This window comes from Serinus canaria, chromosome 14, assembly GCF_022539315.1.
Source record: "Serinus canaria isolate serCan28SL12 chromosome 14, serCan2020, whole genome shotgun sequence".
In the NCBI taxonomy this organism is placed as follows: domain Eukaryota; kingdom Metazoa; phylum Chordata; class Aves; order Passeriformes; family Fringillidae; genus Serinus; species Serinus canaria.
In genome coordinates, this window is record NC_066328.1 from 1674734 (window position 1) to 1686038 (window position 11305).

At 56.3% G+C, this 11305-nt stretch overlaps 1 protein-coding gene across 3 annotated transcripts in view; it reads right to left on the bottom strand.

The window, feature by feature from the left end:
• The window catches only part of WDR90 (WD repeat domain 90), a 34750-nt gene extending 23476 nt beyond the window's left edge, over nucleotides 1-11274 (bottom strand). Inside the window, exons 1-15 of one of the 3 annotated variants that reach the window (XM_050980180.1) lie at nucleotides 11186-11274; nucleotides 9840-9931; nucleotides 9580-9756; nucleotides 9202-9319; nucleotides 8445-8615; nucleotides 7133-7256; nucleotides 6739-6803; nucleotides 6538-6644; nucleotides 5260-5481; nucleotides 4545-4613; nucleotides 3059-3169; nucleotides 2825-2970; nucleotides 2527-2584; nucleotides 1203-1321; nucleotides 638-799 (exon numbers count right to left, since the gene is read on the bottom strand). In XM_050980180.1, the coding sequence (XP_050836137.1) occupies nucleotides 638-799; nucleotides 1203-1321; nucleotides 2527-2584; nucleotides 2825-2970; nucleotides 3059-3169; nucleotides 4545-4613; nucleotides 5260-5481; nucleotides 6538-6644; nucleotides 6739-6803; nucleotides 7133-7256; nucleotides 8445-8615; nucleotides 9202-9319; nucleotides 9580-9756; nucleotides 9840-9931; nucleotides 11186-11195 (1751 nt within the window). In that variant the 5' untranslated portion in view covers nucleotides 11196-11274. Of the gene's footprint in view, nucleotides 1-637; nucleotides 800-1202; nucleotides 1322-2526; nucleotides 2585-2824; nucleotides 2971-3058; nucleotides 3170-4544; nucleotides 4614-5259; nucleotides 5482-6537; nucleotides 6645-6738; nucleotides 6804-7132; nucleotides 7257-8444; nucleotides 8616-9201; nucleotides 9320-9579; nucleotides 9757-9839; nucleotides 10857-11185 lie in introns of those variants that run through there. The other 2 variants (XM_050980179.1, XM_050980181.1) reach the window with 2 other exon arrangements.
• Between the last annotated feature and the right edge of the window lie 31 nt (nucleotides 11275-11305).

Sequence of the window (11305 nt, forward strand, 5' to 3'; positions counted from 1 at the left end):
TGCCTTGCAACCACTGTGATGGACAGAGATTGAAGCCCCCTCCAAAGGACTGAGACCCCCATAATTCTGACATGGAGGGGGCTGGCCTGACTGAAGCGAGATGCTTTCCAAGTGTTGCCTGCAGGTGTGTTTGCTGGTTTCCATGGGAAACGAGTCCTGAGACAATGGGTCTCACTCACTCACTGCTGAGATTGACTTATCCTGTTTTGGAACAGGATAAGTCACCATTTTCAATAGACTCATTCTCCACTGTCCTTTACCTGTTCCTCCCTCAGTAGAGGACCATAAGAGACCCCTGAGTTAACCAAGACTTTGAGATTTTCCCTAATGTCACAAGATGGATCTATTGGCTAGACCACGAGGATGTCATCTCTCCGTTGGTAGCTATACCCCTTCCCCTCTTTCTCTCTCTCACTATCCTTTATTCTCCTTTCTAATCCTTCCATGGCATTTGCTGTGGGCACTCAGTAAAGGTGCATTTGTTTTGATTAATACTGAAATCCCCTCTGTGTTGTTTTTGCACTCTGAGATCAGTTAAGGAAACATCACAACACAGCCCCTTACAGGGCACACCCAGCCCCTCACAGGGCACACCCAGCCCCTCACAGGGCACACCCAGCCCCTCACAGCCCCTTACAGTGCACGGTTCTCTGGCTCCTGCGGGGTCCCAGGCCCCTCCTCGAAGGCCAGGTCGGTGAACTCCAGGGCGTGGCACTGGCCCAGGCTGACGGGACACGAGCGCAGGGCTCCGCTCCGCACTCGCCACAGCCTGATGTTGTCCCGGCCACACGACACCATCCTGTTCAGGGAGACACGGCCTGAGCACCAGGGCAGGGCTCCCCAGGCCCCTGAGGGAAGGGCAGTGCCCCAAGGGCCGCTGACAGCAAGGACTGAGAGCAGGAATGGCAACCAGGTGGCTGCAGCACCACAGTTCCCCCGAGCTGTGCCAGAGTTATCAAATAAAAGGGGTTTGGGGTGAAGGGACTTTAAAGCTCATCTCATTCCACCCCTGCCATGGGGACCTTCCACTGTCCCAGGCTGCTCCAAGCCCCATCCAACCTGGCCTTGGACACTGCCAGGGATCCAGGGGCAGCCACAGCTCCTCTGGGCACCCTGTGCCAGGGCCTCCCCACTCTCCCAGGGAATATTCCTTCCCAACATATAAGAATCAATACTTTCAATTTCTTTTCCTGGCACACTACCTGGTATCATCAAAGCAAGCAATCTTCATGGCCTGGATATCCACATCTGTGTGTGCTTTGGCCAGCACAGTCACGCCTCCACCATGGGTCACCTGAGCAGTGTTCCACACCACCACCATCTGAAGCAAGAAAATATGATGGGAGAGCTGCTCAAAACCTTGGCAGCAAAAGAGCTTTTCATCCCACAGCTGCTCCAGAGCTGGGCACAAAGTATTGATAACAGAGCTGGAGCACGGAAATAAAACCCCTTGCACAGAGGGTTTAGGACAGTCCAACAGCTTTGCAAAGCTTCATGGTGATATCCTTGTCTGCAATCCATAATTAGAGGTTCTAAATCCCAGGGCTGCCTGGCAACAGGGCTGAGACTTGGAAAGAAAATCCACAGAGCAGTGGAACTCTGCCTGCTGGGATATAGGAGCTGTCCCAGGGCTGAGGGAGCAGGAGGCAGCATGTGCCCACTGCTCAGTACAGGTCTGTGTGTCCCCAGTGCCCATCACCAGGGGCAAGAGTCAAACCCTCTGCCCAAAGCTAAGGGAAAGATGCCTGCAGAAATGTAGGAGGATGCTCTGCATTCCAGCACAGTGTTAAACCAAACCCAGCATCACCTCAGCTGATGGCATGAGGTGATGCTGGGCTGAGGCATCACCCTGGGGGAGATACTCCCCCAGCACCCCCGTTCCCCCACCCAGCTTTCACCCCACTGATCCCACCTCCCCCGCTCCCACACGGATCACAGAACACTGCCATGTGCTGGGAAAAAATCTGTGTGGCTTTTCCTTCACTTAGTGATGGCACAGCTAATTGCTGATGGTCGTCCCTAAAGGATAAAAACCAGTTCCACTGACAAAACAAAACCCCCAGTCCCATGGAACAAGTTTATTTTTGACTGCTCCACGTGGGATCTGCGTCATCCCCAGCTACAAAGCTGGGTAGCAGCTCGAGTGCCTGGCATCCCTTCCCACAGTGATGCCTGGAGCTGGAAGATTTCACCTCACATCTTGCCCTAAATGCTCTTAAAATAAAGCTATAATCCCATCACCCTGCCTAGGTCCTAGATGGGACCACTACAGGGATAGAACAGTCCCAAAGCACAGTCCCAGCAGGTCTCTCCAGCTGCTTCCAAAAGGATTTGTTCACTTGCAGCTGAGGAACACCCACAAGCATCAGGCAGAGGGAAAGTATTCTCTAGGCAGCTAATGAGAAAGGGATGTCCCTCAAGAAAATGTCTAGGAAAGCTGAGAGCAGAGGTTTGCCTGGAAAATAACTACAGAATCTGGGAGAACAGGTCTCTCAGGGAAACCTCCCAGCCTGTGGCAGCTCTCACCGTTTTGCTGTGCACGTCCTTCCCCACACCACACAGAACAGCTCCACTGTGGGAAAAGCTGCAGGAAGAGAGACCTGGTGAAAAACAGCTCCTTGTACCCTAGGTTCATCCTCACAGGGCATTAAAGGGGACAAGTAGCGGGGATGGGGAGACAGCAAGACCTGAGGGATAAGCTCAGCACAGAGCTGGCAGCACACCCAGGCCAGCTGCCAGCAGGTTCGGTGACAAACACAGCTGTAATTCATCCCTGCCTCAGCAGGCAGGGTAAAGCCGCTGTGCTGCAATGCTGAGCACCCACCTGAGGGACACGAGGGCATGCAGGTGGGTTTTGAAGAGGCACAGGCAGGTTCCCGTGGGGAAGTCCCAGAGGCGGCCGAGGCTGCAGGGCCCGGCCTGCACCGAGGCCAGCACGGAGCCGCTCCCGCTGAGGGCCAGCGCCGCCACCTGCGGGAGGCACGGCCACACGGGAGCCCCGAGAGCCCGGACAGGGCCACGGCAGGGCTGGAGCAGGGAGGCGAGGGCTCTCACTCACCTTGTCTGTGTGGCCAAGGAAGAACCTCTGCTCGCCAGTCTCGAGGAGCAGGGCCACGATGACGGCGTGGCAGGGGTACACCACAGCCGTGCTGTCCCGCGTCCACAGGGCCTGCAGCACCGACACAGGGGGACACTGTAGCAATGTGCCCCCTTGAGGGGGTGACAAAACTATCCTTTGTCTCCTTAAAAAGGAAAAAAAGCTCAGAAGTTTCTCTCCTCGATTAGGGAAAGACACGTCATAGGATCTGGGGGACTTCACCTCAAACTTAAGGATGGCCAATTGGACAGGAGCCAAATTGCCTGAGCAATTTACTAGAAAAAGAAGAGAACAAAGAAACTAATTGCTTTTGTGGGGTGTTTTATCAGGGGCAAGAGCCTCTTGCACCTGGCTTGGTTTTTCTCTGTAAAGAGCTTTATTATTTTGCCTTTTCTTAAAACTTTTCTGTTTCCAACACTACCACAGAAGCCATCCTGCTGATTTTATGCCTTCTAAGGTAGCTGAGCTATCTTGGGTGTGATATAAATCTCCAAAAGCTTATGAGACCTAGCTCAAACAGACCATATATGAGGACACAGCTCCAGAACCACTCCACAGCCCAGGAACAGCTCTTCCCCAGCCCTGGAAGTGTCCAAGGCTGGGTTGGATGGGGTGTGGAACAACCTGGGCTAGTGCAAGGTGGCCCTGGCTGTGGCAGAGGATGGAATGGGATGGGCTTTAAGATCCCTTCCCTACTACTGAACAGCAGAGCCAAGGAAAATGACATTGTTGGCAGAGCCTCAAACTGACTGAACCAAACCAACACTTCCTTTACTCCAACACAGACCACAGGCAAGGCCCAGTGTGCCACAGAAACAATCCAAACCACAGCCCTTCCTTTCAGCCTCCAACAAACCAGCACCAGTTTTTAAAAGAAGTGGAATGTAGTGAAGGGTCTGGAGCACAAGTCTAATGAGAAGCAGCTGGGGAGCCTCAGCCTGGACCTTCTGGGTCTCCACAACTCCCTGACAGGAGGGGGCAGCCAGGTGAGGGTCAGGCTCTGCTCCCAGGGAAGAAGGGAGGGCTTCAAGTTTTGTCAGGGGAAGTTTAGATTGGATATTGGGAAAACTTCTTCACAGAAAGGGTTGTCAGGCTTTGGCACAGCTGCCCAGGGCAGTGGTGGAGTCACCATCCCTGGAGGGATTTAAAAGACATGTGAAACTTGAAGACATGGGTCAGTGGAAGGCCTGGGATTTCTGGGAAAACCAGCTGGAACTGATGTCCTTAGAGGGCTTTTCCATCCTATAATTCTCTCTTATGGGTGCCATAATTTTTAGTTCACCATCCTAACAGCAGAGCAATTGTCACAGATGCTCAGGCTCACCCACTTTGGGATCATTTTCCACATCAAGCAGTGTCACACTCAGCTGCATTTCACACTTCCAAAACATCCATATCCTGGCCACACAATGACAGATCAACTCCCCAGATAACCCAAGCCACTGACCCATTTGGTGCGGCAGCCTCCAAAGCCAATAATTGTTCTCAGCTTCAGGATGGGATCTGGTACAAGCCCCTGCAAAAGAAAACCAGACAGCACCATCATGCTCGGCGCCAGGCTGGGGTCCATCCTCCATGGGCACCCCAGCCCCAGTGCTTGGCTCTCTGAAACAGAGGCAGCTTTGGGTTTCTCCTGTCAGAGGGGACAACTTGAAAGCATTTAACCTGGCAGAGTCAAAGATGGCAGCAGGAGGAGCTGTGGTTTCTGAGTTAAGCAGCTCTCCCATCCAGCCCCAGCAATGCCCTGGGGCCACTGTGACAATCCCAGACTGGTTGGGGCTGGAAGGGACCTTAAAGTCCACCCACTTCCACCCCCCCGGCCATGGACACCTTCCACTAGCCCAGGTGGCTCCAAGCCCTGTCCAGCCTGGCCTTGGGCACTTCCGTGGCTGTCCTGCAGGCTGGGGCTCACCTGTGGGATGGCAAAAGGGCCAGAGCCCTTCCTGTACACACCTGGGCAAACCTGTGGCTTAAGGTCAGCACATGTGAACCCAGGTCCCTCTGTCAAGGCCAGTAGGGTGCTAGTGGCAAGAACTGCTCCTTTGCATCTCTGGGACTCCATGAGTTTAACTGAAACCCCAGCATGAACCTTGTGTTCCCTCTCTCCCTTCATCAGAAATGAACACCCCAGCCCCCTTGTGACCCTCCAGAACTTCACACACCTCCTCTGAGCCAGGGACAGCTCGGGTTGTCTGTCCCCTCCTCTGATGAGCATAGACATGGATGCCACCATCACTGAGTGGCAGTGGCTGCCTTGTGTCCCCTGCACTGTGCAGCTTCTCCTCCAGCATGGGGTCTCCAGCAGGCACAGCTCCCCCAGGCCCTGGGACTGCCAGGTGAACCTCAGGGATGCTTTTTGTGATCACAGGACACCGACGTGGCACCTGAGAATGAGCAAAGCCTCAGACAGAGCTCAGTTCTCCTCCCAGTGCCCTCCACCTGCCCAGGGGCAGAGACAGGGAGACACCCATGTCTCTCCTAAGGGCTCTTCATAGCAACACAAACAAGGAGGAAAAAATGTGGAGGGAGAGCAGCCCTGTGGGTACCTGGCTGGGCCAGGTTGTAACCAGCCCTCTCCTTACATCCCCAGCATTGTCTGTGCACAGCTCATCTCCTCCAGACAGCAAACCAGAGCTTTGTCCAAATGCTCCTGGGGCTCTGGCAGGTTTGAACACTGCTCTGGGAGTCAGTGCCCAACCACCCTCTGGGGGAAGAACCTTTAAATCCATTAAAACCTGCCCTGACACAGCTCCAGCCATTCCCTGGGTCCTGCTCCCTGTCACAGGGAGCAGAGATCTGAGCTGCCCCTTGGGAGGAGCTGCAGCCCCTGACAAGGTCTGACCTCAGTCTCTTTTTCTCCATCTGATAAAAACAAGTGGCTGCTGTACCTCTTACCCTTCCCCTCTAGACCCTTCACCACCCTCACAGCCATCCTTTGGACACCCTCTAATAAGAGAGGTTGTGCTCCTCAGTTCTCTCTCTTCCCCCAGTCCCTCTCCCAGCACCCACCAGCACACTGGTAAGCCAGCCTGCACACCAGCTCTCACATCACCTCAGTGGGGAAGGGGAAACCAAGCTGAGGGCAGCTGCCTGCAGCCCCAGCAATGCCAGCTCCATGCCCTGCTCTGCTCCCCGAGGGCATTGCTCACACTCCTCAGTCTCCACACCTCACTGCCTTATCTATAACTTGGGATGTGCTGCCTCCACAGAGACAGGGAAGATGGATGTCTGGAGATTGCAAGGTACTTGGCACATCTCCTGTCTCTGCGCTGCACCAACTGCACCCCCAGGCAGTCACTGCAGGGCTGTGGTCACCAGACCGTGCCTGGAGCAGCTGCCAATGACAACAAGCAGCTTCTACCTCTTAAATTAAGACACAGGGGAAAGCTCCATGGGAAGCAGGAAGGAAGGAGCTGCAGCCTCCTTCAAGGTGCACTTACAGCTTTGGGAATGCTGATCTGCTGGACAAGGGGCAGGTCACAGACTGCTCTGGAGTGTGTCACCAGCTGGGTTGGTGGGTGGCCGGGCTCCTCCAGGACTTGGTCACCTGGGCAACACAAGGAGCAGGTCAAGCTCTTCTGGAAACCCAGGGCACCCAACTGGGCTGGCAGAGCCTTGACTGCCATCCCCAGCATTCCCACCTGCAGGATGTGGGAAGCTCTTCTGGATGGAGTGGTGCAGCAGCTTAGCCCCCTCAGATGGGAACCTGAGCAGAACCAGAGGAAGGCACCGTGTCACTGGCATAGTGCATTGGCACCTGGCAATATCACCTGGCACCTCAGTCTGGCACAGAGGCCTCTTTACTGTCACAAGATCCCTCCCCTTGTGCCTCATGGTCCTCCAAACACAGGAGTACCAAAGGCAGGTGGCACTAAAGGTGACTTTGTTACCAACACCTAAATGCTGGAGGTGTGGGGACCAAAACCCAGTCCCAGGTTCACCTGATGTGTCATTCCTTAAGTGGCACTGTCCATCCTGCCCCTCCCAGGGGCATGGGGAGGTCTGGGAGCTGCAGTGGGATGGGAGCAGCCATACCTGATGTAGTCATAGAGGTCATGCCACTTCTCCCCCTTGGGCACAGGGAAGGCCAATTCCCGGGGCATGGGAGCCACCCCACGGCAGGACAGGTCACCCAGACGGGCCTTGGCCAATGTCATACCTGGCAGGACAGGGACACACACACTCTGAGCTCTCCAAGCCCAGGGAGCTGCCTGAAATCCCACTCCCTGAGGGATACAGGCACACACCACTTCCCACTAGAGAAACAAAGAGCACAAGCCTGAGGTTTGCAACAAACCCACCTTGCACAGGTGTATTCCTGTAACTCTCAACCTCCAAAGAAGAGCCCAGAGCATAAACCCTTGGGTTTCAGTTATAAACTCCCAGGCTCAAGAATCATGTCATTTCTGTTCACTGATTCAGAAGTTTCACATGATTTCTCTTAAGGTTTATTGCCCATTTTCTTACTTACTCCACAAATTTTTAAATTTAGGTAAGTGAAACAGAAAAGGTTTCAGGAAAGATACAGTAAGTTTCAGGAATTTCAAAGCAGCCCCTATAACTTCTTCCTCACTGATGCTTCCCAGCAGGCCAGGCAGTTCAGACAGAATTCCAGCACAAAAAAGGAAAGAGAGAAAACAAAGGATTTGACCAAAGTACCTCTGCCACACTGAGCGGGTGGATAAAAAAAGCAGGTTGGAAGATTTTTGACATAAAAAAAGCACAGGCTCTTCCAGCAGATAAAAGCACAAGTCTTACAGAAGTGAGGCTTGATGGCTTGATGACACCTTTCATTTTTACCCCTGAAAAAATTTCTAACCTTAGAAAGATACTTAACTTTGCTCTTTTCATTCACTTTTACAGCTGGAAAATGAGAGGATACTTTCCTCCAGAGTTTGGGAGGCTGTATTCCATTCCAGATTTCCTTCCAGTGCCTAAAGGGGCTCCAAGAGAGGAGGGGAAGGACTTTGGACAAAGGGCCTGGAGGGAAAGGATACAGGGAATGGCTTCCCACTGCCAGAGGGCACAGTAAGAGGGGATATTGGGAAGGAATTGTTCTCTGGGAAGGCAGGTCCTGGCACAGGGTGCCCAGAGCAGCTGTGGCTGCCCCTGGAAGTATCCAAGACCAGGTTGGACAGGGTTTGGAGCCACCTGGGATAGTGGAAGGTGTCCCTGCCTGTGTGGAAGCTTAACATTGTACCAAGTATTTTGCCCTTTTGTTCACATCATCAAGCACCAGTGCTCTGCCAGGGCTGCAAACTCAGCTTTGAGCCCCCATGGGCTCCCCCCAGGCTGGGCTGGAGTCTCAGGAGGAAGCAGAGGCCAGCCCAGGCTCTGGGCTCCTCACCTGGCTCGAACAGCAGGTCGCTGGTGCAGAGGTTTTTCACGAGCAGGTTGCAGCAGAGTTTGACCCCCCTGAGGTGGCTGTAGCTGCGGCCCAGGTACAGGGCCAGGATGGAGGACAGGTCCAGCACCAGGCACGTCCAGCGCGCGTCAGCCGGGGCTGCTCCGGGGACACCTGGGGACGAGAGGGATGGTGGGAAAGAGGCTACAGACAGGGACCTTGCTGGACAGGAGACAGGTCACAGGGTTCAGAATGAAGTATTTACCAGGCAAGACTCCCACCAGGCCTGTGCCAAGTGGGAGGTGGGAAAACATGTCTTGTAGGCTCAGAGTGGGGAAGGACAGACAGGCATCCCATCATCTCCATGGGCTCATGGAGTTGAGCCCATGGGGCTGGGGCTGGCCTGACACTGCATCCCACTGTTTGGGAGAACAGGGATAGGAGACAGTACAACCAGGAGCTACAGCTCTGACCTGGCTGCAGAGGGGCTCCTGCTCAGGTCAACCACTGCTGTCATAAAATCCTGAAGTGGTTTGGGTTGGGAGGGACAACCCTTAAAGCCATCTCATTCTATCCCCTGCCATGGGCAGGGACACCTCCCACTAGTCCAGGTTGTTCCACGCCCCATCCAACCTGGCCTTGGACCATCCCAGGGATGAGGCAGCCACAGCTTAAATGCATCGAGCCAACTTGAGAACTCGGTTTACTTTCTAACAATTAGTTCTGGTGGTGGTGTGCCAGCCCAGCCCCAGCTCCTCACCCTGCCGAGCTGTGCCCTCGCTGGCTGCCCCACACACAAAGGGGAACTGGAGCCAGGTGGCCGAGGATTTGAATTCCTTGAAGAGGTTGGAGAAGGAGATGCGAACCACCTGGTTTTCCTGGGAAGAGACACACACACGGAGCTTTAGTCACCCTGGTGGCTTCGGCAGGGAAGTGCTGCAGAGGAGGAGGCATGTGGCCCTGTCTCCTGTCCCCTCCACGTCCCCTGGCCCCGGCAGAGATGTAACCAGGATGGAAACCATCTCCAGCCTGAAGTGACCCACCAGCACCAAAGGGCAGCCACATCCTGCAGCCCCCAAGCCCGTCCCAGTCCTTCAATCGGTGATGGCAGCGTAAGAGTCCACCCCATGTCACGGACCTCGGTGGTGACATCCAGGTGCACGAGGAAGTGCTTGCGGGGCAGGGGCCTGAAGAGCAGGTAGAGGTAGCGCCCTGTCAGCCCCAGGGACTGCGTCCCTGCCCGGGGCAGCTGCAGGTAGCTGCTGGCTGGGTTGGAGCCTCGGATCCGGTAGATTGTTCCCTTCATCCTCGTGTCCTTTGGAAACCAGGGAAGGATGGAGGTGGGTCAGCACTGTCCACCCTTGGCCAGTGTCCCCCACCCCATGGTGGCCCCGTTACCGTGAGGGCGGCCACATCCCCCTCCTTGGCAGAGCGCTTCCACTCCTCCACATGGAAGTGCTTGAAGATGTTCAGGTAGGGACGCTGCCAGGCTGCCAGCACCAGGATCATCCGAGGATGGAACCCCAGCCTAGACACCCCCCTGTATGCCCCGATGTCCCCTGTCCCATTATCACCCACCCCACTATCTGCATGTCCTGAGTCTCCCCAGCCCGCGCCAACCCCATGATGCAAGCCTGGTCATGCCCCTATTATCTCTTTACCCCAATCCCCCAGCCCTGGTGACACCCCCAAGCCCCAGAGTCCTGCTGAGAATCCCATTACACCCCTCCTCCAGGCCCTTCCAGCCCCAGGAACACCCCTTGAACTTCCAAGCCCTGAGCTCCTCCAGCCCCAATGACATCCCCACCACCTCCACACCCCTGACCCTGCAGCCCCTGTGCTGTCCCTGTGCCCCAAGCATGGTGACAGACCTGCTCATGTTCCGCATCCTCCCCCCGTGACAGCCCAGCATCTCCACATTCCAAGGCTCCCCAGCCCTGGTGGCACCCCTTTACCTCCATGTCCAGAGCCCCCATGCCCAGTGATGATGCAGCCCCCCAGATCCAGCGACGCCCCTGTGCCCAGTGATACCCCCGGTACCCCCCTGCCCGGTGACAGTGCCCCGAGCCCCCAGCCCCAGTGAGGACCCTGAGCCCGAATCCAACCAGCCCCAGCCCGAGTGACATCCCCGTTACCGCCGCTCTCCAAACGCACAGGCCCCTCACCCCCGGCACCCCCGTGCTCCAGATGTCCCCCATCCCCGGCACCACCCCGCACCCCTGTGACGCCCCCGTTACCACTGTGCTCCGTGCCCCGCCGGAGTTGCCCCATCCGCGGTGACACTCCCGTGCCCCGAACTCCCATTCCCGGTTAGCCTCGGTTCCCGCACCCCACTGGCGCCCCGTGTCCGCCCATCCCCGGGCACACCCCCATTACTCTGTGTCCCCCATCCCCCGTCACACCCCTGTTACCCTGTGTCCGCCCATCCCCGGGCACACCCCCATTACTCTGTGTCCCCCATCCCCCGTCACACCCCTGTTACCCTGTGTCCGCCCATCCCCGGGCACACCCCTGTTACCCCGTGTCCCCCCATCCCCGGTTACACCCCCATTATCCCGCGTCCCCCCATCCTCGGTCACACCTCCGTTACCCCGTGTCTCCCCATCCCCGGGCACACCCCCGTTACCCCATGTCCCCCCATCCTCGGGCACACCTCCGTTACCCTGTGTCCCCCACCCCCGGGCACACCCCCGTTACCCCGTGTCCCCCCTCCAGTCCCCACTGTCGCCCCCGGTCCCCCCCACCTGCCGCCATGGCGAGCGCCGCCGGATCAACCGTCCCGCGCGGCGGCAGCCAATCAGCGGCGCGATACCTCTGTCACGTGATAATGTCCCGCACCAGCCCCGCCCCCCGGGCGCTGACCC